Source organism: Capricornis sumatraensis, chromosome 22 (genome assembly GCF_032405125.1).
Source record: "Capricornis sumatraensis isolate serow.1 chromosome 22, serow.2, whole genome shotgun sequence".
NCBI classification, from domain to species: domain Eukaryota; kingdom Metazoa; phylum Chordata; class Mammalia; order Artiodactyla; family Bovidae; genus Capricornis; species Capricornis sumatraensis.
In genome coordinates, this window is record NC_091090.1 from 9789502 (window position 1) to 9817247 (window position 27746).

The 27746-nt window shown below is 40.1% G+C and overlaps 1 protein-coding gene across 3 annotated transcripts in view; it reads left to right on the forward strand.

Moving 5' to 3' along the window:
* Positions 1-221: 221 nt before the first annotated feature.
* HMGCLL1 (3-hydroxy-3-methylglutaryl-CoA lyase like 1) overlaps positions 222-27746 on the forward strand; it is a 186160-nt gene continuing 158635 nt past the window's right edge. For all 3 annotated transcript variants that reach the window (XM_068960783.1, XM_068960784.1, XM_068960785.1), the window contains exon 1: positions 222-329. In XM_068960783.1, coding sequence (XP_068816884.1) covers positions 222-329 — 108 coding nt within the window. The remainder of the gene's footprint in view (positions 330-27746) is intronic.

Here is a 27746-nt window from a genome sequence, read left to right on the forward strand (position 1 = left end):
CGCCAGGCTGTGACTGGCCGGCTCGGGGCCCGGGGTGGACCGCTTGTGCGCAGGTGCCCGCCGGCGTCCTGCCCGGCGCCGCCGCAGTGCGCAGAGCGCGCGCGGGAGGCAGGAGGCGGAAGGCGCTCCGAGGCCCGCACGCGGAGCATCCCCGGGCGTTGGCCCCACCGCTCGCCCCCTGCCTGCTCCCTCCCCTCTCCCCGCGCTGCCCGGGCCCCGCCATGGGGAACGTGCCCTGCGCGGTGAAGCACTGCCTCAGCTACCAGCAGCTGCTGCGCGAGCATCTCTGGATCGGGGACTCAGTGGCAGGGGCGCTCGAGCCCGCGCAGGTACCATCTCGCGGCCCGGGGCGTCCCCAGCTCTCCCGTCGCCCGGCGCCTCCCCGCCGGGGCCCTCCTGCGGCGGTTCTGCGGTGTGAAGGCCTCGCCCCTGAAAAGGGTTCCCGCCGTCTCCCCGGGTGAACTTCCGGACCCGCCCCTCGGGGAGACCCTTTAAATTCCTTACCTTGGCCGCGTGCAGGTGGTCTGAAGGAAAGCGTCCCTTCTCTGCGTTTCCCTGGGAAAGGATCCTTCCTGTGATACGCAGCGCTTGTCTGAGGACAGCGTCTCTCTTTTCAATTCTCTTATTATTGTGTGACAAAGGCGACGAATTTGTCGGAATGTGAGGCAGAAAAACGGAAGGAAGCCAACACCGAAGGCTAGGAAAACAGGATGGGGTGAAATCATCCCTTATCTGTAATGTATTTATGCTTCAACACACTTGAACAAGATGAGGGAAGATGGTAAACAGCAGAAGGATTTCAGAGCAAAATGTATTCCTATGTGATGCCTGAAATCCCATTCGAAGACAACTGTGAGGGCAGGGGAATAGTAGCCACATGCCTGCAATTTAAAGCAGTCTCAACCGGAAATGGCAAGTAAATGAAGAAAATCTATATAAAGAAATTGATTTTCTCTTAAAAGAGCTTACAATTTGAAGTTTCACAGAGAAACAGCAGTGGTAGTTGTTAAGTGAATGTTAAAACGTGGGAAAAGGGATGGAGACTGTGAGAGGTTAGCTATTAATTTTTCAAATTTTGCTGGATGCAAAATATTTATTCTTTATACGTCTATGTACAAAATAAAAACTTGCGTTAAATATAACAGTTTAGCGGGTAAGCATAATTTGAGTTTGTGTCTTTATTTTTTTTTCTTCAAAAAAATACTGTAGTGTTGATACATGGACATGGATCAACCAATCAACTATTCTAATACTGATATTAGGCTCCGTTTTTCCTATAGTTTTACATCCAGTGTATCTTCAATGTATCACCATGTGAATTGTAACCTTAGTTCTACAGATTGGAGTTCAGCATTTGTGGATTCTTTCAAAGCTTTCTCCTCATTACCTGAAAGATGGTGGAGGTCATCTAACTCAAAGACTTTTACTGACAGTGCAAGAGAAGGAAAATTAGTCTTTATCTTCCCATATGTTTGTATGTCTTCTATTCAATTGTTTTTTGTCTTCTCCTTTAATCTTTGTATTATAACTTTAAACCTTCATATTTACTCTGTTACAGAATCAGAAATCCTTACATTACAGTGAAAAATCCTTACATTACAGTGAAAAAGTATGAGACTTTATATGACTTCTGTTGCCGTTATTTTTCTCTTCTCCCACCCCATATTCTGATTTTGTGGGTTCGGGGACTGTCACAGAGGCTAGACTGCCAGGATGCCTACTTTGCCCTGTTAGAATGTGAAAGCAGGGTGATTGAAAATGACCAGAATGGCTGATCTAGGAATGTAGGAGATAGGGTTTTGGGATATTCATCAGCCTAATGAAGGTGTTTTGTTTCCTTTTTGAGAAATTGCTGTACCTTCTCTAAACATTACCTTTTTATCCCTGGACTGATTTGCTTGAGAAACTCCTATTCGTTCCTCAGACACAGCTTAAAGATGACTTCTTTTGATCAACTCTTTTCTCTTTCTAAAGTCAGTATCCTTTTTCTGTGCTCTTGTGGCACTTTATGCATAATTCTGTTGTGGTTCCAATGTTGTGGAATTGTAATGTAGGTCTCGTCCTGTTGAATTCCCAGTGATACCTGAAACTTCACTCTGCAGTTTACCTCCTTCCCTGGCTTCTCTGTTTAACATCTTTACTGCTTTTAGCCCTACTGCTCTGGATTCCTCAGGCTGGAACCAGACTGGCTCAGTGGCCTCTGTCTGTTTGGTAAATATCAGGTTTCTCAAGACTTTTAACCCACATTCACAGTTTCTGACACTATTAGTATATCTGTATCTTCCAGACTTGTAGTCCCTTTTGTCTCTTAAACTCCAGTCCAAATGTCCATCTGCTCACCTGACATCGCGTGAGTATCTCCAAAGCCGTTCAGACTCAACATTTGCAAAATCAGATTCACATTCTTCCTCTCCCAACTGCAGCCCTTCTCGACAATTTCCTAACACCAGGAATGCTATCACAATTCATTCTGCCCTGGAAGCGCAAACCAAGAGCCCATTTCCTTCTTTCTGTCATATCCAGGGTGTCACTGAAGCCCTGCAGTTTTACCTCTTGAATTTCTCTCAGATCCATCTGCTTTTCCAACTTACTGCTGCTATGGATTTTAAAGTGTCATTTTCTTTCCAGTGCACTTCTGGAGTCTTGTCATCCTTCAACCCACTGTTTCTACAGCTAGTTTAGAGATGTTCTCTATTTCAAATGGTATCATGCTGTTCTCCTGTTTCACAACCTTCTGTGAATTCTCATTGCTTTTAAGAGTGAATAGCTAGCAAAACCTTTAATGTATTCTTGGAAGGCTCAGAGGATATTTTCATGGCATCTGTGCAGCATTGTCTTAAGCCATGTCTTCTTATCCTTGCCACTGTGTCCTTCTTTGAGTTTTCCAATCATCTTTCCTCTGGAAACAGGGCCTTTATCTATTTACCTTTCTGATTGATTGAAAGATTCTTTTCAACTAATTAACCTTGAGATCTTAACTCAGATTCTACTTTCTCAGACTCTCAAGCCAAACATTTCACAGTGCACTGTTCACTATATATAAATGAATTACTCTATTTATTTTTGTTACCATTTTATGTTTAATTCCCTACCTGACTGTAAGCATCATAAAAGTGAGGAATATTTCCACTGCAAAATTCTCAGCAATGAATAAAATGTCCAATTAATTTTTGATGGCCAATTAATTTCTCCTGAATGAACAAAAGAATACAGGTTTACCCTTCTAGGTCATAACCATCTGAAGTATATGGGCACTATGAACTCCTTCTTAGCACTTTTCAGGGTCCAAGACAATGACTGGCACATTGTAGTACAATGCTAATCTTTTTTATGTGAATTCCAATGTGACGACAGTTAAGACAGATGTCAGTAAAGTTTGGTCTTAGTGCTGATAGGTGGATATTATTACTGTTCGTTTTTTACCTTTTTAAAATTGAACTATAATTTATAATGTTTTACTTACAAGTGTGCAGGAAAGTGATTCAGTTATACATACATATTCTTTTTTGTATTCTTTTCCATTATAGGTTATTACAAGATATTGATTATAGCTTCTATGCTATACAGTAGGACCTTGTTTATCTATTTTATATATAGTAGTGTATATCTATTAACTCCAAGTTCCTAATTTATGCCTCCCACCTTTTCCTTTGGTATATGTAAAATTGTTTTCTATGTCTATGAGCCTATTTCTGTTTTGTAAATAATTTCATTTATATCATTCTTTAAATTCTACATATAAGTGATATATCATATGATATTTGTCTCTCTGACTTATTAATTCTTCACTTAGTATGATTCTCTAGTTACATCTGTGTTGCCGCAAATGACATTATCATTCATTTTTTTGGCTGAGTAATATTCCATCATACATATGTGTGTGTGTGTGTATATATGTATGCATACCATATCTTCTCTATCCAGTCACATGTTGATGGACATTTAGGTTGTATATTATCTTTTCATCTGATCAAATTTAGTCATACTTTCATGGGGAAAGAGTTGAAAATTGATTCTGGAGGTTGTTAAATGAGCTTAACTATTTCTCCACTGCTAACTATGGTAGAGGGAATCATGGGTAGGGCCCCTAAGTTTTGAAATAATTTGGTTGCAGCTGGGACAGACAGAGTGCTCTGTTTTGGAAGAAGCTGTGCTAGTCAATAGAAGATTCAAAACCTAGACTCTTTTCTGCTACCAATAAATTATTAAGATAAAATATTGTATTTGTGTGTAAGTACAAATACACTCTTTTGGAGCGTAGCAATTTATTACCAACTATAAAATGAGTCAATGTGCATTAAAGGCTTACAATACAACAGCTCAACATTATAAAATTCTTTAGATCTCTCTCTCTCTTTTTGTTTCTCTTTTTTGGTAATGGCATTGGTTTCTCAGAAGAATTCCTTAATAGGTTTCTCAGAAGACTTCCAGGAGGTCAAAACTGATCCTTCTGTGGTTCAAGCTATCGCTTAGGGTCTATTTTATTTTTTGTTATTTGTCTCAGTTAAAATGGATATGATGAAGCTGGCTTAACTGGTGGTCTCAAGTTTTGATTAGAATGAAGTATCCTTGTAAAATAGTACTTGTTTGATTCAGTAACTAAATTTATTTCTATATTAATAAAGAGACTTAAGCAGTAAGTTGGAGAAGGAAATGGCAGCCCACTCCAGTACTCTTGCCTAGAAAATCCCATGGACGGAGGAGCCTGGTGCAGGCTACTGCCCATGGGGTCACAAAGAGTTGGACACGACTGAGCGACTTCACTTAAGCAGTAAGTAAGTCTCTTTATATATTAATATCCTATCACAGCAATCAAATTTCCAGTGGTCTAAATTCTATCATAAACAGCATTTTAAATATGTTTGTTTTGTTTTTTAAAGACACAATTGTAGATTATATGAGATTAAGTTTATAGTTATTTTACGTTTTATCCTGATCCTTTAAGTTACATTTGCTGTGAGCGAAAATTAAGATTCTAAGTAAAGTATTTAGTGTTAAAGGATCTCTTGAGTTTAACCTGAATATATAATATTTTTGTTTAAATTTAGTGAAAAGATTAAAGTGACTGTATACTTTTTGGTTAACAGTGCGCAGCTGTTAATAAACACCTTAGGGTCAGTGGGGAGGAATTGTCAAAAATAAAACAACAACAGAAAAAAACTACCAGCCTGTCCCACTGCTTGTTTTCTGTTTGACTCAGGTGTTATTTGGCCCTTCACATCACCCTTTTTACTTGTTTTATGACTTCTTGGAAATTACGTAATTTTTAAAATTCATTTTTCCCCTGCATTAGCTTGGTGGTTATATACTAGGTTTTTTTGTGGAGGGGGGTTATCAATTTATTTGTAGGAATGGTACTAAGAAAATAACTTAAGTAGATGTTTCAGTACAGCTTACAGAAAAGGTGGAGGTAATCCAAACATGCATGCACTGTCTTGGTGACCAGGGAAGTCAGCCCTTGGTGACCAGGGAGCCAGCCTAAGGCTTAGCTCTTGCTCTCATTATCCTTACAGTGTTTCCCTGGGTGTGTTTATCAATGGGTACTCTGCCATGCCAGGCTCGGGGGCCCCCATCTTGCAGAGGTTGGTTCCATGCGCACCCAGTTCCTTGATGGATTTCACCTACTCTTTCAGGCAGTGAGTGTCAATGAAGTCACACAAATGGGGGTCATTTTTTGTCAGTGGCCGGTGTGTGCAGTTCCAGTAGTGGCTGACTGACACTTTTTTCCAGGTGTAGGGCACATTCCCCTGCATTCAGCCCATTCTTGCCGTCATCAGGGTCCGAAGGACGGTTCTGCCACCTCCTTAGTTCTGCAGCTTCGTCCGTTTCTCAGCATGTTCCCTCTCCCCACGAGATTGGTGAAAGCTGGCAAAGCCTTTCAAAGCCACATAACCGCCATCCACAGAGCAAGACACGGATAGGCGGACGTAGGAGGCCTAGCGCTCCAGGTCGCTCTGGCGGTCACGGCCATCTGGGGTCCTGGTGGCTGTTCTGCGCACGGGCGAGGTGGCGCGGCCCTCCCAGAGGGCAGCCGGAAAGGCCGTGTGGGCTGAGCCGCGCTGGAGGGGCGGGGGGAGCCGGAGGGGCGGGGGGAGCCGGAGGGGCGGGGGAACCCTGGAGGGACAGGGGGCCCGGAGGCGCGGAGGGGCAGTGAGGTTGGCCAGGGCTGGTTCGAGGGGCGGGCCGGGCAGGATCACCAGGGGCAGTCCAAGCATCCTTGAAGCAGGAATCCACAGGGGACCTCCAGGAAGATAGCCCATGGCCTACTGTTTCTACAGTACTGTTAGATGTTACCTGCAAGGTGTCAACATGCAAACTTGACTTATTAAAATATCATATAAATTAGTTCTGTTTTAAAAATGTAACTCCTGTTAGTGCCTTCATATATTGTTGTATGTATTCATCCTGTACATGCTATATTTGTAATATATACTTATACAGTCAATGTACATTTACATTTATGCATGTATTTCCCATTTCCTTGCTCTTCATTACTTTCTAAACATCCATCCCTTCATCTGGAATTATTCCCCTTCACCCTAAAGTGTTGCTTTAATATTTTATTTAATAAAAGTCTGGTGGTGATACTTTCGGTTCTTATTTGCTTGAAATTAAATTTATGTATATGCATACAATATGCATAAATATAATGAATATTGAGTTTAAATATATGTTCCATATAAAGAGTTAGGATACATGACATGGCAACCATACAAAATGCAGATTTCTCAATAGATAAATGGAAACCAGGGACAAATAAGAGAGAAGTCAACTGTTGGCTTTATTTTTGGACCTTTGATGATAACCTATCTTCAGTTCTTTTCTTGTTATCTTTGGTTTCCAACAGTATGACTATGATGTGTCTAGAGATAGTTTTCTTCATATCTGATAGTGGTTCATAGTGCTTCTTGGGTTTATGACTTGATGCTTGTTGGTTTCTGTGTGTTTTGGGAAATTTTCAACCAGTTGTTTTCAAATATTTATTTCTTTTTTACCCCCAACTCCAACTTAGACCTACAGTTTGAAGAATCTTAGAACATTTTGTTGTGCCCCATTGGTTTCTTATACTTACTTTTGTATTTTTCATCTTTTTTTTACCATTGTTGATCTGAATATTTTTCTCCAGTATATTCCATTTCACTAATTCCCAATTTAGCTTTGTCTAATTTGCTGCTGGATGTGAGTCTGAGTGAACTCCAGAAGTTGGTGATGAACAGGGAGGCCTGGTGTGCGGCAGTTCATGGGGTCGCAAAGAGTCGGACATGACTGAGCAACTGAACTGAAATGAATTTGCTGCTAATTTAATTTGCATCCTTAATTTTTAGTTATATTTTTGAATTACTACATTTCTACCTTGTTTTTGAAACCAATTTTTAGTTCTCTGCTGCAGTTCTCCATCTTATCAAGAATTCTTGAATGTTTATCAATTATTTTAAGTTTCATCTCTGATCATTTCAATATTCAAATCTTCAGGGTGTCTCTTTCATTTATCTTCCCTCTTGGAAAGCCTACTAGCTTTTCAGTTTAAGTTAGACACCTATTATGAAAATATTATAGATGAAATTTGAGGCTTTCAGTCATACTGTCCTTCTCCAAAAAAGATTGACTGTTCCTCCACCTCTTTTTGCACACCCTCTATAAACTGCCTTTGGAAACCACAAGCCTGTTTTTTCTCTCTCTCTATTTAAGATTCTACATGTAAGTGAAATAGTACAGTATTTGTCTTTCTCTGTGTGACTTATTTTGCTTAACATAATGTCATTAGGTCCCATCTGGTAGCAAATTGCATGGTTTCCTTCTTTTTATGATTGAATAATGTGCCTTTGTATAAATATATAGCACATTTTCTTTATCCATTTATCAGTGGACACTGGGGTTGTTTTCATCTCTTGGCTATTGTAAATAATGCTGTAGTGAACGTGGGAGTGAAGATATCTATTTGAGATAGTGATTTCCTATCCTTGAGATAAGCACTTAGAAGTAGAATTGTTGAATCATATGATAGTCTTATTTCTCACCTTTTGAGGAACCTTCATACTCAGAAATGTGTTCTATGGTGGCTGCACCAATTCACATTTTCATCAACAATGCACAAGCTTTCCCTTTTCTCCACATCCTCACCAACAACACCAACACTTATTTCTTGTCATTTTGATAATAGTCATTCTGATGGGTGCCTGGAGAAATACCAATAACCTCAGATATGCAGATGACACCACCCTCTGGCAGAAAGCGAAGAGGAACTAAATAGCCTGTTGATGAAGGTGAAAGAGGAGAGTAAAAAAGCTAGCTTAAAACTCAACATTCCGAAAACTAAGATTATGGCATCCAGTCCCATCACTTCATGGCAAATAGATGTAGGAAAAAAAGGAAACAGTGAGAGACTTTATTTTCTTGGGCTCCAAAATCACTGTGGACAGTGACTGCGGCCATGCAATTAAAAGACGCTTGCTCCTTGAAAGAAAAGCTATGACAAAAATAGACAGTGTATTAAAAAGCAGAGACATCAGTTTGCTGACAAAAGTCTGTATAGTGAAAGCTATGGTTTTTCCAGTAGTAATGTACAGATGTGAGAGCTGGACCATAAAGAAGGCTGAGCACTGAAGAATTGATGCTTGTGACCTATGCTGCTGGAGAAAACTCTTGAGAGTCCCTTGGACAGCAAGGAGGTCAAACCAGTCAATCCTAAAGGAAATCAACATTGAATATTGATTGGAAGGACTGATGCTGAAGCTGAAGCTTCAGTTGAGCACCTGGTGTGAAAGGTGACTCACTGGAAAAGACCCTGATGCTGGGAAATGTTAAAGGCAGGAGGAGAAGGGGGTGACAAAGGATGAGATGGTTGGATGGTATCATCGACTCAATGGACTTGAGTTTGAACAAACTCCAAGAGATAGTCAAGGTCGGGGCATGCTGCAGTCCATGGGCAAAGAGCTGGACATGACTGAGCAACTGAACAACAGTTCTGATGGGTGTGAGGTCAGGAAGAATTATCTTTTGCTTCTAGCAGGCAGTTAGTGCTTTTGTTGTTGTTCAGTCACAAGGGTAGCTTATCTTAAGGTAATCATATATTTAGCTGATTCGAGGCTGGACCTACTTCATTTGTGAGGGCTTTTCTTTTCTTGTCATCCTAATTTTTATCTTGTCATCCTTCAGGGTTCTGACTAAAACCCTACAGTGTTTGCCAGAATGTCTTCTCCTTTCTGGGATCTGAACTCAAAAATATTTCCTCCTCAAACTCTCAGGCTCCTGGGAGCTCTGATGCTCATCCTAGCTTTTCACCTAATTACATTAGAATTGGCGAATGCCCCAAGGGGAAAAGTCATGCAGAAAATTAGCCTTAATCACTTCATGTTTTTCTTCTGCATGGTATCTGGGCCACTGAAGTGAACCTACCCTCAGAAACCCCTAAGGCTATCAAAAGGAGTTTTTCACTCATTTTCATCAGATTTTCTGGCTTCCCTGGTGGCTCAGCAGGAAAATCCACCTGCAATGCAGGAGCCTCAGGAGACACAGGTCCAGTCCCTGAGTCAGGAAGATCCCCTGGAGAAGGGAATGGCAGCCCACTCCGGTATTCTTGTCTGGAAAATTCCATGGACAGTAGAGCCTGGTGGGCTACAGTCCATAGGGTCGCAGAGTCGAACAAAACTGAAGAGACTTAGCATGCACTCTCACCAGATTTTCTGGTTCTCAGTGAGAAGTTTGTTCTGAACAAGCTAATTGAAAGATTAACAATAAGACAATGGAAATATAAAAAGCACTAATTTTGCAACATAATTTGAATTGTAAAATATATATTCATTTACCATGTTACCAGTACTTTGGCCACCTCATGTGAAGAGTTGACTCATTGGAAAAGACTCTGATGCTGGGAGGGATTAGGGGAAGGAGGAGAAGGGGACGACCGAGGATGAGATGGCTGGATGGCATCACTGACTCGATGGACGTGAGTCTGAGTGAACTCCGGGAGATGGTGATGGACAGGGAGGCCTGGCGTGCTGCAATTCATGGGGTCGCAAAGAGTCGGACACGACTGAGCGACTGAACTGAACTGAACCATGTTACAAAGCTTTTGAAGTAGTTACATTCCAGATAATATGCAAACTATTGACATTATTAATTTATGTATTCATTTTTCCTGCTCTATTGAGATATAGTTGACATCAAACATTATAAGTTTAAGGTGTTCAGATTTGATATGCTATATTACAAAATGATTACCATAGTTTTGCCTAATATCTGCTGCTGCTAAGTCGCTTCAGTCGTGTCCAACTCTGTGCGACCCCCTAGATGGCAGCCCACTAGGCTCCTCTGTCCCTGGGATTCTCCAGGCAAGAATACTGGAGTGGGTTGCCATGTTCTTCTCCAGTGCATGAAAGTGAAAAGTGAAAGTGAAGTCGCTCAATTGTGTCCGACTCTTAGTGACCCCATGGACTGCAGCCTACCAGGCTCTGTGTTCATGGGATTTTCCAGGCAAGAGTACTGGAGTGGGTTTCCATCATTTAATTAATTAAAAGAAATCACCATTACTTTTTTTGTGGTGAGACTGTTTAAGATATACCCTCTTAACAACTTGTAAACCTATAATATAATATTATTAACTATCATGAGGCTATATCTTAGATTCCTAGAGCTTATTCATCTTATAAAGTTTGTATAGAAAAATAATTTAAAGTTTAAAAAATGAATAAAGAGTTGTCTGCATCATGAAAAAATAAGATTTTAAAGAGAAACTGACTTATACTGGTTTTCACTCTAAAAATTGGTAAAGCTACAGACAATATTTTTTAAACATGAAAATTATTATTATGCCTAACTTAAGTATCTGTCTTTAGAGAAACAGTATACTATTATTTACTGCCTTTTATGTATGATGTAGTTCAATAAAATTTGTTAAATGAGTGACTGAATAAATGAGTGATTAAGTGGATAGTTCCTTTATTATATTTTATCTCTATTGATGTAAGATTATTTTGGATCTTTTTACTTAATGTGTGTGAAGTTGGTAACAGTAATTTCTTCTTATTAACCTCTTCTTTACAATCTTATCTTTTGCTTTGCCTGGATTCATTCCTGATTCATATTTAATAGGCTTTGGACACTGCCTAACTACGTGACATGCAATAACTCACTTAATCCTCATAACAATCCTTGTAGACACAGTAACTGAGACCCAGGTTGAATGACTTGCTCATGATCAACAGTTAGTGATCTCGGAGGTGAATTCAGGCAGCTGAGGTTCCAGAGCCCTCGGTTTTCACAGTCTACCAATGTTTCCTGACCTTGCTGGTGAGAGGAGTCGTCGGAGGCGTTTATTAAATGTGCTAGGAATTCTGATCAGTAGCAGCTCTCGCTGTTCTTTGCTTCAGCTGTCTTTGGGGAAATGCTGGGCTGGGTGATGCTGAGCCTCCTTTGTCCCAGTCCCTGCTTTAGAGGGTCTGCTGTTGGCTCATGTTTCCTCCAGTCTGTCTTTGGAGAGCTCCTGGCTCCAGCCCGTGGACTCCTATGAGTGTTGACTTCCCTTTTCTCCTCTCTGAGGGTGAGAATAGAGTTCTGCCTGGAATAGAATTGCATTGGATACAAAAGGAAAAACAACTTGGTTTCCAATAAATTTCCTGTTCCCTTCCGTCTCCAGTACTTTCTGCCTTTGGATTTCTGCTGGCTTCCCTCTTGCTTGCTTTCTCTCCTTCCAGCTGGCTTTCTCATCCTTCCCTCCCCCAACCCAGTGTTCTTGTTTTTTTCATTAGCTCTGAGCTCCTCCAAGTCTTCTGGCTTCCTTTCTGCTTATTCACTCTGGGCTGCAACTTTCCCTGACCCTCTCTCCTTTCCTCATTTTCCTCCTCTAAGCTTAGCTTTTATTTTTATTTCTTTTGATTTTCCCTCGTCAACCAGGGGGCTAGAGTGTGCAGACATATAATTTGATGTGTTATGCTTATGGAGCAGATGGTATTTAAAAGGGATCAAGCAAATTCATATATGTGGAGAATATCATTTTAGCAGAAATTCTGACTTGAAAGTGATTGTCCAGCCTGCTTAAAGACCTCACAGTAAAATCAACGCATGAGCATGCTGTCCTGGTCTCACGATTGTTAGACTGAGTAGGAGATTCAAATCGACTGCTACACAGATGAGCCATATTAACCTCTGGAAATGTTTTATTTTGTCAAGATTACACTTAAAAGATAAAAACAGATGAATGCCTTAAACAGGATTTGCATTCTTCCTCATATCCTTAGCTGCCTCAGACATCCAGTTTATCTTCCCTTTTTTTAAAAATCTTAAAAATTAGCTCATCTTTCATACATCTATTTACTTTTACAAGAAAAAATAATAGAGGCCCCTAATCTTATAAACTGTTTTATTATCTTTTTCACACTTGATTTCAAGACGGATACTCACTTTCTTTCTACTAGTGGTGAAACTTTCCTGAAATGTCTTTCTCTGTGTCCTTCATTTCCTCCCCTGCCAACCCCGACTCTTAAGTAGCACTCAGTGAACTCACGATTGTTTTCTGCATCAAAGCTCTGTTCCCCACCAAAGGTCAAATAGAAATATCTCTCTAGTAAATTTGTAATATTTGGACTACTAGACTGAAATTTTCTGAAAGGTGAAACTACATTTACCTTTTCTATTATCCAGAAGATTTAAATACTTAGATTGTGGTAAATATTTACAGAATAAAATAGTTTGTAGGTGCTAAGAATCCAATCAGTGTAAACTCAGGTAGCTTTAGCCAAATTCACTGAGTTTATGACTGGCAAAAAAGATATGTGCTTAATTATATCAAAGATATTATTTTTATAAACAAGAATAAGTAGCTTTCAATCAATTTTTTTATATTGGACTAGAATGTTTTAGAATTCATGTATTCATTTTGGAAGTTTGAACGTCTATTTTTTTTCTTTCATGGCTATCATATAAAGGTCAGAAGGAGTAGAATCTAGCTTTTCATTCACTTTCCATGTCTAGGTTTTTACTGGGTTAGTTCACACAGTGTATGATACACATCTCCTTGTCATCCCACTTTACAAGAGAAGGAATAGAGAAACGGCGGGGTATAATGATACCCTCAGGGTGAAACAGCTTCTCTGTTGCAGTGTGTGAGCTGTGGGCCCGGGTCTTGGATTCAGTGGTGGTGCTGAGTGTCCCACTGATAGAGCATCAAATGTCTCCTTACGCTTGTTACTTTCCAAGTTATGCTTCCCTGGATTTGTGAAGTAGGGAAGTGTGCGTGTGAAGTAGGGAAGTGTGCATGAAGGGAAACTTCAGCTACAGAAAAAATACCTTTAATATGTTTCACTCTGTGAAATTAGCCTTTCAGAAAGTCTTTTCAGCGAACTTTATTAACAACCGATGGAGTCTGGGAAGCTTGGCAAACAAGGAGGCAGGAAGCCCCAGAGAAATGTATCTGTCAGACATCTTTCCTCCTGAGGTTTCCTTCCAAGTGATTTTGGATCCTGAAGGAAGTAGAGGGTCTCTCTGTCACTGTGTTTGTACATCTGTGACCCACTGGGTGTGCAGAGTCTGGCATCCACTTTTAAAATTCTTTCCTTGATCTCTGTTTCACTGTGAAATAGAAACAAATTGTAGCTGAATATTGGAGTCAAAATATGAACCTTATTTTAGTTAGACACAATTTCTACTTTTTGAGAATTTTTATTTAAGGGCTAAGGCTTCTCTGAATTTTAAATGTTATGCCACATTTCAAGCCTTGCATTCTACATGGAGCTGTGGACCCAGTCACAGATAAAAGCTGAGGGCAATTTGGAATTCTCTTTGCCCAGGTTTTAGGGATGGGTTTAAAAGGCATATGCAGGACCCATGGAGAAACAGATGAAGTGATTCAGACGTTCACTCACGAATGTCTGGTATCACTTAGTTTCCATTCCTGTATGAACAGCTTTTTAATATTTAATTTAATATAATTCTGCTGAATGTATGCTCTAGAAAATACTGGAAGGAAAACTTGAGTTAAAAGAAATGGAACAGAAGCTTGCATAAACACTCATCTCTGGAAAGCTGGATCTCTTAAATCTATTTGCTCTTGAAAGCATCTATATATATAGACCTTTCGATGGGAATGCCATAATGATAACTTGTTAGATGGAATGTCAGTCATTTGTTTTAATTTTTTTAAAGTGTTATTTAGGGGCAGAAGTATTATTTTAGCTTACCTGCACTAATTTTGCAACTAACTTATTGCATAGGGCAAATTTAAGAATATATTGAAATTTAAGAATACATCAGAGATATATTATGTTAACTGTTAATAGAATATTATTAACAGGAGTTTAGAAATTTATATGATGATGATAATGATGATACTACCAACCACTCTTTTTAAAATAATTTTATTTTATTGGAGTATAGTTGATTTACAATGTTGTGTACAGCAAAGTGACTCAGTTATACATATATGCATACATTCTTGTGGTCTTCCCTTGTGGCTCAGCTGGTAAAGAATCCGCCTGCAATGCAGGAGACCTGGGTTCGATCCCTGGGTTGGGAAGATCCCCTGGAGAAGGGAAAGGCTACCCACTCCAGTGTTCTGACCTGGAGAATTCCATGGACTATATAGTCCATGGGGTCACAAAGAGTTGGACACCACTGAGCAACTTTCACTCACTCACACATTCTTTTTCGTATTCTTTTCCATTAGAGTTTGTCCCAGGAGAGTGAGTATAGTTCCCCATGTTATATAGCATGCCCTTGTTTGTCCGCTCTGTATTTATAAGTTTAAACCTGCTCACCCCAAACTCCTACTCCATCCCTCCACCACCCCCCTTGACAACCACAAATCTGTTCTCTTTTTGTGAGTCTGTTTCTGTTTCATAAATAAGTTTATTTATGTCATAGTTTAGATTCCACATATAAGTGATATCATATGATATTTGTCTTTGTCTGACTAACTTCACTTGGTATAATAATCTCTATGTCCATCCATGTTTCCACAGATGGCATTAATTCATATACTTTTTTATGGCTGAGTAATATTTTATTGTATATATGTACCACATGTTCTTTATCCATTGAATCTGTTGATGAACTTTAGGCACCAGCCACTGTTTATCAGCAAAGTTTGGTAAAGGCTTTACATAATTTCTGAATTCTTAACAGTTCTACAAAGAAAATTCTGTTATTTCACTTTTCATATGAGGAAAGATAGTGAAAGTGAAGTTGCTCAGTCGTGTCTGACTCTTTGCGAGCCCATGGGCTGTAGCCTACCAGGCTCCTCTGTCCATGGGATTTTCCAGGCAATAGTCCTAGAGTGGATTGCCATTTCCTTCTCCAGGGGATCTTCCCAACCCAGGGATCGAAGCCAGGTCTCCCACATTGTAGACAGATGCTTTACCGTCTGAGCCACTAGAGACCCTTGAGGAAAGAAAGTGAATAATATTTTTTCTAGGTCAAATACCTGGTAAAAACACTGGGTTTGAATCTTTGTCAGGTTCCAAAGCCTGTATTTCTTCACTATATCATGTCAGTTGATTGAACACTAGGAACTCCATTTATAAAATTACTTTGTACTCACTTTTTGCAGTGTGTTTTCTTTTAACACATTCGTAAAGTTCTAGATTTATCTATTACTGCAGTTGGTTGGAAATGGCTTAGGATGATACAGCTTAGTTTTGAACTGTAGTTTATTATGAGCCTGAATTCATTTAAAGCCTGAAGTGGATGGACCTGAATGAATCACTCTTCTTCAGAGACAAGTTATTCAGATATTTTATGATGAGTCCATAGATTTTTGTGACCTTTCAGGATCCCCTTCTTTCATTCTGACATACCAGCCACACTTCTCTTTCTCATGAGCTTGGGTTAATGGTTTCAGAGGGTATTTCTGGGACATACACCCTTTCTTAGTTTTTTAGTAAGTAGCTCAAATGGACGCATACAGTCCTATCCAACAGGTCAAATATTTTTAAAAAGTATTGTTGCATACACACCAAATATTGTGCATGCAGATTTCATATATATCCTGAGAGACCCTGCATAGCTTCTTTTGGGAAAGTCTGTTTACTTGCCTCCAACCATTGGGTCCTTATTCATTTTTTCTGAGTGGCCATCTGAAACCATAGTGTGTAGTAAAAAGTTGCACCACCATACAGTAAATGAAGTTTTTAAAAGGTCTCGGTGACCTAAAATGTACTGAAGTGCTCTTGTGAGGTTGATACAATTTTTTATTAATAATTCATGGGTCGTCTGAAGCCTGGACAATGATAATTCTCTGTCAAAAGCGTAGAAGTAAAGATCATGAAAGAAGCTGTACAGAATGGATCATAGAACAAAAAGACTGTAGACGAGAAAGAAGAACAATGACAAAGCAGTTGTTCTATACCCAGAACGTGCTCTTAAGTAGAAGGATTTCAGTATCTTCCATGTGAGAACCTCAGTCTGAATGGCTCAGGAACCAGAGCCATGTTAGGATTGAACACTGGAGCTGACATTAGATCCTCACTCCACACTTCCCTGCAGTTTGGCCATCCTTGCATTACCGGTCCACATGTCTCAAGCCTGGGCGAGGGTGCAGACTGGTAAGGGGCCAGGAGCTCCCACAGCCCCTCACCCTCTCCATGAGGCTGCCTTGGTTCCCAGCGGCTGCAGACACTGAGGCTGCACCATCCACCTCTGTGGATGGCAAGAGTCCCCAGATAGATGCCGCACTTTCCTTTTTCCTAAAAGTGAGAATGAAAGATGACAAGCAACCCCTTCTCAAACTTGGGAAGGAGAAGACAAATATGATCTTTGTCGTTCAATTTGTGTGAACTACTATTTAGCTAGTTTTAATGAAGCCATGTATAAAACTTGATTAAACTACTCAAACTACATATAATAACCTTCTTTAGTTTTCAGATTCATATTGTTGTTGGAGGCATTTTCTGTTAACTAGTAGAGACAGTAAAAAATGAAAGCTGAGAACTCTATCTTGTTTTTTATTATAGTTAATTTACAATGTTATGTTAATTTCTGCTATACTGCAAAGTGATTCAGATACATTCAAATGCATTCTTTATATTCTTTTCCATTGTGGCTTATCACAGGATATTGAATATAGTTTCTTGTGCTTTACAGTAGGGTCTTGTTGTCTGTCCTTCCTATATAAGGTATATCTGCTAACCTCAGCCTCCCACTCCATCCTTCCCCTAACCCGTTCCCCTTTGGCAACCACACGTCTGTTCTGAGAACTGTTTTAGAAAGTTTAAAATGATTAAAGTGAACTGAGGGATGCTATAAAATGGTATCTTATTAATTTCCAGAAGGAAAAATGTGTGAGAAAATTGAATTTATGCCTAATCGTTAGTAAAACCAGAGAAGGAAATGGCAACCCACTCCAGTATTGTTGCCTGGAGAATCCCATGGACAGAGAGCCTGGTGGGCAAAGGTCCATGGGATCGCAAGAGTTAGACACAACTTAGTGACTAAACCACCACCATTAGTAAAACATATGAATCTTATGTACCATGAAATTCACAGGAATTGAAAAATCAGAAAAGTGGAACATATTCCTGTACAGTTTTGCTGTTTGTATTACTCTTGAGGCCGATCATAAGTATATTTGATTTATAGGGTGTGTTTTATTTTGTCCATTTGGCTTAAAAGTTCTTGCTAAAAACTATCAATACTTTCTTAGAACACTATAATTTATTAATTATTAGGAGTGAAAAATTTGAATACTTTTCACATGTTGATAAATTTTAGTTGCCCCAGTTTTTGTGAGTGCAAACACTTATGGCTCATAAACTTATTGTAAATATATGTGTACTTATTAAATTTACGTGAGTGTATACTCCTTGAAATAGACACCATCCACATCCAAACATGTTTGAGAGGGGACGGATGCAGATCTTCAAGGAGGTAGATTTATATCTATGAATATAAGGAAGTATATTTTTATTTTCATTACTGTTGTGTGAACAGGGACATATCAAAGCATAAGTATTGGAGTTAGAGCACTCAGGGAAATTCAGACAGAAGTTGAGGACACTCTGTGTGAGATTGATATGATATTGACTGATTGACATGAAAATAGCTGAGAGGGACCCCTGAAAAGTGGGCATGTAGGACAAAACATTCGTTAGGATAGAATCTTTCTTTTTTCCTCCATTTGTAAGATGGGATTAACACCTGCTTCCTTTTTCCTTTTTTTATTTTATTGAGGTATAATTGACAGATATAATTATAAGATATTTAAAGAGTACATATGACATATGTGTACATTATGAAGGGCTTCCCAGGTGGGTCAGTGGCAAAAATTCCAGTTGATGATGCAGGAGATGAGGGTTTGATTCCTGGGTTAGGAAGATCCCCTGGAGGAGGAAATGGCAACCCACCTCAGTATTCTTGCCTGGAAAATCGCATGCACAGGAGCCTGGCAGGCTATAGTCCATGTGGTCAGAAAGAGTTGGGCACAACTTAGCAATGGAGCACACATTTTGAAAGGATTGTAAAGCAATGGTTGTTGTTCAGTCACTCAGTCATGTCCAGCTCTGTGTGACCCCATGGACTGCAGCATGCCAGGCTTCTCTGTCCTTCACCAGCTCCCAGAGCTTGCTTAAACTCATGTCCATTGAGTTGGTGATGTCATCCAACGATCTCATCCTCTGTTGTCCCCTTCTCCTCCTGCCTTCTATCTTTCCCAGCATCAGGGGCTTTTCCAATGAGTAGGCTCTTCCCATCAGGTGGCCAAAGTATTGGAGCTTCAGCATCAGGCCTTCCAATGAATATTCAGGACTGATTTCCTTTAGAATTGACCAGTTGGATCTCTTTGCAGTGCAAGGGACCCTCAAGAGTCTTCTCCAACAGCACAGTTCAAAAGCATCAATTCTTCAGTGCTCAGCTTTCTTTATGGTCCACCTCTCACATACATACCTGACTACTGGAAAAACCATAGCTTTGAATAGGTGGACCTTTGTCAGCAACGTAACGTCTCTGTGTTTTAATATGCTGTCTAGGTTTGTCACAGCTTTCCTTCCAATGAGGAAGTGTGCAGTCACCGTCCACAGTGATTTTGGAGCCCAAGAAAATAAAGTCTCTCACTGATTCCGTATTTTTCCCCATCTATTTGCCATGAAGTGATGGGATTGGATGCCATGATCTTAGTTTTTTGAATGCTGAATTTTGAACCAGCTTTTTTAACCCTCCTCTTTCACCTTTATCAAGCGGTTCTTTAGTTCCTCTATGCTTTCTATCATAAAGGTGATGTCATCTGCATATCTGAGGTTATTGATATTTCTTGCAGCAATCTTGATTCCACCTTGTACTTCATCCTTCCTGGCATTTCACATGATGTACTCTGCATAGAAGTTAAATAAACAGGGTGGCAATATACAGCCTTGAAGTACTCCTTTCCAGATTTGGAACCAGTCCATTATTCCATGTGAAGTTCTAACTGTTTCTTCTTGACCTGCATACAGACTTCTCAGGAGGCAGGAAAGGTGATCTCATATTCCCATCTCTTTAAGATTTTTCCACAGTTTGTGGTGATCCACACAGTCAATGGCGTTAGCATATTCAATAAAGCAAGTTTTTTGAAATTATCTTGCTTTTTCTGTGAGCCAGATGTTGGCAATTTGATCTCTGGTTCCTCTACCTTTCTACATCTAGCTTGTACATCTGGAAATTCTCAGCTCATGTACTGTTGAAGACTAGCTTGGAGGATTTTGAGCATGACCTTACTGGCATGTGAAATGGGTGCAGTTGTGCAGTAGTCTGAACACTCTTTGGCATTACCCTTCTTTGGGATTGAAATGAAAAGTGAGCTTTTCCAGTCCTATGGCCATTGCTGAGTTTTCCAAATTTGTTAGCTTATTTGAATGCAGCATTTTCACAGCATCATCTTTTAGGATTTGAAATAACTCAACTGGAATTCCATCACATCCACTAGCTTTGTTTGCAGTGATGCTTACTAATGTCCACTTGACTTCTGGGTCATGAAGATCTTTTTTGTAGACTTCTTCTTTGTTTTCTTGCCATCTCTTCTTAATATCTTCTGTTTTTGTTAGGCCCATACCATTTCTGTCCTAAATTGTGCCTATCTTTGCATCAAATGTTTCCTTGGTATTTCTCTAATTTTCTTTAAGAGCTCTCTAGTCTTTCCCATTCTATTGGGAAACAGTATTCTGCAGCAAATATCATCAGTCCAGTTCAGTTCAGTCGCTCAGTCGTGTCTGACTCTGCGACCCCATGAATTGCAGCATGCCAAGCCTCCCTGTCCATCACCAACTCCTGGAGTTCACTCGGATTCATGTCCATCAAGTCAGTGATGCCATCCAGCCATCTCATCCTTGGTCATCCCCTTCTCCTGCCCCCAATCCCTCCCAGCATTAGAATCTTTTCCAATGAGTCAGCTCTTCACATGAGGTGGCCAAAGTACTGGAGTTTCAGCTTTAGCATCATTCCTTCCAAACAAATCCCAGGGCTGATCTCCTTCAGAATGGACTGGTTGGATGTCCTTGCAGTCCAAGGGACTCTCAAGAGTCTTCTCCAACACCACAGTTCAAAAGCATCAATTCTTTGGCGCTCAGCTTTTTTCACAGTCCAACTCTCACATCCATACATGACCACTGGAAAAATCATAGCGTTGACTAGACAGACCTTAGTTGGCAAAGTAATGTCTCTGCTTTTGAATATGCTATCTAGATTGGTCATAACTTTTCTTCCAAGGAGTAAGCATATTTTAATTTCATGGCTGCAGTCACCATCTGCAGTGATTTTGGAGCCCCCCAAAAATAAAGTCTGACACTGTTTCCTCTGTTTCCCCATCTATTTCCCATGAAGTGATGGGACCAGATGCCGTGATCTTCATTTTCTGAATGTTGAGCTTTCAGCCAACTTTTTCATTCTCCTCTTTCACTCTCATCAAGAGGCTTTTTAGTTCCTCTTCACTTTCTGCCATAAGGGTGGTGTCATCTGCATATCTGAGGTTATTGATATTTCTCCCAGCAATCTTGATTCCAGCTTGTGCTTCTTCCAGCCCAGTGTTTCTCATGATGTACTTTGCATATAAGTTAAATAAGCAGGGTGACAATATACAGCCTTGACGTACTCCTTTTCCTATTTGGAACCAGTCTGTTGTTCCATGTCCAGTTCTAACTGTTGCTTCCTGACCTGCATACAGGTTTCTCAAGAGGCAGGTCAAGTGGTCTGGTATTCCCATCTCTTTCAGAATTTTCCACAGTGTATTGTGATCCACACAGTCAAAGGCTTTGGCATAGTCAGTAAAGCAGAAATAGATGTTTTTCTGGAACTCTCTTGCTTTTTTGATGATCCAGCTTGAACATCTGGAAGTTCACAGATCACGAATTGCTGAAGCCTGGCTTGGAGAATTTTGAGCATTACTTTACTAGCATGTGAGATGAGTGCAATTGTGCAGTAGTTTGAGCATTCTTTGGCATTGCCTTTCTTTGGGATTGGAATGAAAACTGACCTTTTCCAGTCGTGTGGCCACTGCTGAGTTTTCCAAATTTGCTGGCATATTGAATGTAGCACTTTCACAGCATCATCTTTCAGGATTTGAAACAGCTCAACTGGAATTCCATCACCTCCACTAGCTTTGTTCGTAGTGATGCTTTCCAAGGCCCACTTGACTTCAGATTCCAGGATGTCTGGCTCTAGATGAGTGATCACACCATTGTGATTATCTGGGTTGTGAAGATCTTTTTTGTACAGTTCTTCTGTGTATCCTTGCAGATATCATACCTAAAGGTAAAATGTTAATGATTCTCTTTCAGATCAGAAACAAAGCAATGATACTTTATTGTAACCACTTCTTTTTGATATTCTATTAATACTTTAGTCAGTGCAGCTTGTTAAGGAAAAGAAGTGGGAATTCACTTGATGCAGGGGAATCCTGCCACTATGTACATGCATGTGGAATCGTTCACAGTGCTCTTTTACTCTTGCCTACCTGGAAGTTGATTGCTTAGCCTCTTCTGCTGTCACCCTCGAGAGTCCTTGAGGTTTCAGTATATTATCTCAAATAAGTTTTCCATTGAGCATTTTGAGCCATGATTCATAGTATGTGACTACAGATGTGACTAGTATGTGACTATTGGACTCTTATTATTGCTAAGTCGAATTCACGTAACGTTTGAGGTCCTTGTGCCTTCCGTCCATGAAGAATGAGAGAAGACCCCTCGAGGACAGGGGCCTTGCTGGTGGGAGCAGCAGATCCCGAGCCTTTTCTGAACTGTCTAGCATTAAATGTGTGTGTTGTGTGTATGTGTTTCTTTTAGAATCTCTAATATACATAGATGTTCCTGGTATTGGTATTTCAGAAATACCACTGATTACTTAAAGAGGAATTAAAAAATGTTTACATGACTTGTGAACTTTGTAAAGAGATATACAGAATTATTTGAAAATCTGTCATTATGGTTTAAAATCTCAATTGTTTTTGACTCTAGTGTATGCCTCGAAGACCCACTTGGAATGGTCCAAATGAGGAAAGAGAAATCATTTCCACCTAGAAATAAAGTAGTGTTATTTGAAAGGAAGCAGTTAGAGAGTGCTATTCAAGCTACAGAATTAGATTGGGTATTATTACTAGAATGATTGGAATTTTAATGTTTACCAGTTTGATATATTTATAGAGGGGTTTATCAATTTTAATATTGATGGTGATGGGCTGTTACTTAAGAATAGGATATATATATAATATATATATAATTATATCAAAGTATAATTGATTTACAGTTCTTTGTTAATTTATGCCATACAGCAAAAGGATTCAACTATGTTGTTGTTGTTGTATATATTCTTTTTCATATTATTTTCCATTATGCTTTATTACAGGATATTGAACACAGTTCCTTGTGCTAGACAGTAGGACCTTGCTTATCTATCTTGTATATAAATAGTTTGTATTTGCTAATTCCAAACTCACAATCCATCCCTCCTCCAGTCTGTGGGTCTGTTTCATAGTTAATTCATACAGTTTTTTAAAAGTTAGCTTAAAATACAGCAGAAGTTCTCAAATTTTAGTCCTTGGATCAGCAGCATCACCATTATTTGTGAGCTGGTTAGAAATGCAAGTTCATTGACCCAACCTGACCCAATGAATCATAGTCTCTGGAGATGGGCCCAAGAAACTGTTAACAAGCTCTGCTGGGGTTTGTAGGCACATTAAAGTTTGAGAAACACTGATCTAAAGGAATTGTCTAAAATAAAGAAATGACTAAAAGCCATTACGATCTATACAGGAAACAGCTGGAATGAGAGGGATCTGGCTCCATCTTTACTAGAAGGGCAATACTTTCTTATTTCTAAAATGGACCGTACATTAACCGAGATTGTAGAACAACTAAGATCAAAGTGATATTTATAAGATAATATGGTAATTATATTCAAATTTGTCAATGCAAAGTTTGGGATGTTAATAATTCTTTTTTTAAGATTTTTTTGATGTGGACCATTTTTAAAGACTTTATTGAATTTGTTACAATATTGCTTCTGTTGTGTTTTGGTGTTTTGGCCTTGAGGCATGTGAAATCTTAGCTCCCCAACCAGGGATTGAACCGATGTCTCATGCATTGGAAGGCTAAATCTTAACAACTGGACCACCAGGAAAGTCCCGGGTTAATAACTTTAATAAACATGGTACATTATTAGTTTGGAATAAGCAGTTTGTTGAGCTATACCAATGTATCTGTCGATTAAAGTAATGAAGCTGAAGCAAGCTTTTTAAATGCAGAATAAAATTAAACGTTCTTTGAGCAATCTGATGAATTTTGTTAGAGATTCCATTTCCAAATACAAGCTGAGTTTGCTTAGCTGGAAGGCAGAAGGACTAATTAGTCATTGCATGTAACCTGTTTGTTAACTATTCCTCTGAGGAGAAATTGAAAATCAGCCAGTATGGTTTACTTTTCAATAGAAATTGAAAAGAAGAACATTGATTTATTGCCTAAAATGGCTGAGAAAGTTTGCATCCAACATCAGCAGAACCCTACACTTTTTTTTCCTTTGTTTTGATGTTCCAGCCTGCAGATGTTAGCTGTTTTTGTGAGGAAACAATGGTGTTAGCTCTGAGTTTTCTTGGAAAGAAAGAGCGTAAAAGCTTTGGAGGACTGGGCTCACAGTCTGCCCAGCCAATTGACCATGATGGAATGTTCGGTGAGGTCTGTGGGGAGTCATTCCCCAGCAGCATCTGGAAGGAAACAATAAGAGGCTGGAGGGTTTACTTTTCAGGCAAATGATTAAGAGGTGATTAAGTGAAGGTTTTTGGATTTGAGGGAGGGAAGGAGCAGGGAAGGTGTGTGTGTATAACATGGCATAGAGGGATTATGGAAAAGACTTAACAGAATGAACTATAGATCACAGCAGGACTTAGAAAAAGCTGGAATTGGAATTTGGACAGAACAGCTTAGAGGTATCACATGATACAGAAGATGAGATTCACATAACACAGATTCACATAATCACTTGTGTTTTTGGAACAGTAATGGACAGTGATGATGTCTTGTTATTTTGAGCCACTGGAATTCATGTCTTAGAGTTGGAAAGGCATTCTGCTGTTAAACCTTTACAGTCTTTCTCTGATTATATTGGCTCTGCTTTAAAGTCCTAACTAAGAAAGCTCTGAGTTTCGAAAATGGAGATCCAAGGCTTTGATCAAATGAAGGGTTTAACTTGAGCAGTTTGATGCTGATTGGTTCATAATGTGTAAAGACAACATTTCTTTAAATTATTTTATGCAGTCACATCTTCCTGCTCATGTCTCTTGCCTACTCATAGTTCCCTACTCCCAGCTGAAAATAAATGAGTTAGTGAATGAAGAAATGAATAAATGAGTGAATAAAGGAAAGAGTGAATGAGTTAGAGGATAAAAGGATGAATGAATGGATTAGGAAATAAAGGGGTGGATGAATGAATGCATACAATTCTCTGATAGATGATAGAGGATGAAAGCTAGTTTACGTCTCCCCCAGAGACTCGGGTTTATCAAAACAAAACCAGGTTTCCTCTGAACACAAGTTTTTCTTCTTGATGCTAGATATTTGAGCTTCTGGAAAAGTTAGAGAGAAAGACAAGGCAGGGTTTTTTTTTTTATTTTTTTAATTTTAAAATCTTTAATTCTTACATGTGTTCCCAATCATGAACCCCCCTCCCACCTCCCTCCCCATAACATCTCTGTGGGTCATCCCCATGCACCAGCCCCAAGCATGCTGCATCCTGCGTCAGACATAGACTGGCGATTCAATTCCTACATGATAGTATACATGATAGAAACTAGTGCCTGGCTCCACCCCTACCCCCACCCAGTCATCCTTCCCAGAAATCACTTCAAGTCCTTTAATCTCGGTGTATGGAGACTCGGGAAACACAAGGCTCCGTAGCTACTCAAGGTTCAAAATCTAAGAATTGAGTTTCATGAGCCAGAATACGGAAACACTGTAATGCACAACTCCACGTTCCCCTGCCTCAAAATCATCACCAATGATCTCTCACTCAAGTCCAGAGTGGATAATTTGGCCATTCAGTGACCCAAAGTCTTTCTTCCTGCAGCCCCACCCTGCTGTAGGTCATTGCCACTTATTTATTTTTTTAAAATATTTTATTTGTTACTGCTGTATCAGGTATTGATTGCAGCACGCAGGATCTTGGTTGCATCATGTGGGGTCTCTGCATTGTGGCAGACGACTCTAGTTGTGGCGCACGGGCTCCCGAGTTCACTGGCTCAGTAGTTGCAGTGTGTAGGCTTAGTTGCTCTTAGGCATGTGGATCTTAGTTCCCTGACCAGGAATCTCATCCACGTCCCCTCCATTGCAAGGCCAGTTCTTGAGTGCTGGACCACTGGGCACGTCCTGGTCCTTGCCATTGAGAGAAGGGGGAGAGAGACCAGGGGAAAGGCCAAGGCACTTCTTACCACTTTGGAGTGAAGTGACATGCTTTGCTTTGTCCCACTGTCTGGAGTTCACTTGACTGGTCCCCCCAGATGTAAGGCTGGCAGGGCGTGTGCAAGCCAGCTCTGCCAGGCGTTTGACATTGCTGTCGCGGCTCTAGGCAGGGGTGATAAAACAGTGTACATCTAATTGGGCGCATTCAAGGACAAACTAGCTGGGCAGATGAAATGGAGGATTGTAGATATAGTATTTGCTTCTCAATAAGACTTGGAAGAAAAACTCCCATAGAAATTCCTTAAATACCTCTCTGGCTTCTCCTCCTGGCCAATCTTGGTGAACATCTGGGTCTTTAGACTGGCACTCCCAGAGGACAGTCATTTCATCGAGTGGCTGTTAGAAGTCAAAACCTAAGGAGGCCCCAGATTGCTAGTGTTTCTTGTGGCTGGTTGCACTGGCAGGTGAGAGAGATGGGAATGCCCACCTGCCCAATCTTGTTCAGCCTTCCCTGCAAGTGTAGTCCTGACAGAGAGATAACCAAGGTTATAGTCCTGCCAGATTACGGACCAGGTCAGCCACATTCTCATGAGATTTGAGGAGCCACCATGTGGATATTTCTGAGAACAGCGGACCCATTGAGGGATAGAAAGAACATTTTTAAAGAAGATTCAAGAAGCAGATCTTGAGGAGGCAAAGTTGAGAGCAGGGCTCTCCCCCCCCCCCCCCCCCCCACTTCTTGAAGCTTATTCTCATTTCCAGAGAAGTGTTCTATAGTAACACAGAGACTGTAAAAGGCTTGGTCTCAGGGAGAGGGGTCCATGCATTGGGATATAGGGGTTCTGGGAGGAATGGCTTTACTTACGTGTGATTGTTCTGAGTCATCATGGTCACATGAGAATTATATGGAAGGGGAGATGGGAACCTCGATCTTCACTGTGAAAAACTGTGTACTCTGTAGAGGGAGGAGGGGTATGGAGTATAATTGTCTATATTTCTTCAAGGAAAACTTACAGGAAAATTGAAGTGAGATGATCACATTGTATGGTCAAAGCCGGGGCACACTAGAGTAAAAGGGGGTAGAATTAATTTCCCTCATATATTAGGTCTATATCAGGACGACCTCAAACCAAAAGGGATGTACCGCCACCTTACTTTTAAGACAGTGTTAATACATTTATCTAGCAATCAGTGTCCCAGTATTTAATCATAGCCCTCGCTTTCAGAAAATCTCATCTTCATATTCAACCTACTGTTTCAATTAATTCTTGTGTTAAATAAAAAGCAACAGAGACACTAGTCTTTGTAGGGTCACCCTACAAAGTAAGAAGCAAGTTAGAACATTGTCCATCAGTCTCTATACTCAAAACTAAATATTCCCAGTGCTTTCAACCGCCTCTCACTCTTTCTGTAAGCTTTGCAGATCACTTTGCAGACCTTTACTAAGTTCCCTGTGTCTCTAGATGGGGACCAGCCAAATCCTGAGTGAGGCATGGGTGTTTTAGACTGACTCCAACACGTTACACTTTTATCTAAGAATCCTGTTGCTCCCTCGCTCAACTTGAGAATAGAAGGTTGTGGAATGACTTAAGCACAGTCTTAAGGATATGAAGTTCTGTCAAATACAGTATGGAGACCAGCTGTGCTCTATTCAGGCAACATAATTTATTGAGTTCACCCTACCCCTCTTTTTCTTGGGGATGGTTGTGATTACCACCTCCTATACAGTGTCACGAACCTCCATCGATAGTTCTTCAGGCACTCTATCAGATCTAATCCTTTGAATCTATTTTTCACTTCCACTGTATAATTGTAAGGGATTTGATTTGGTCATACCTGAATGGCTTAGTGGTTTCCCGTACTTTCTTCAACTTAAGTCTGAATTTGGCAATAAGGAGTTCATGATCT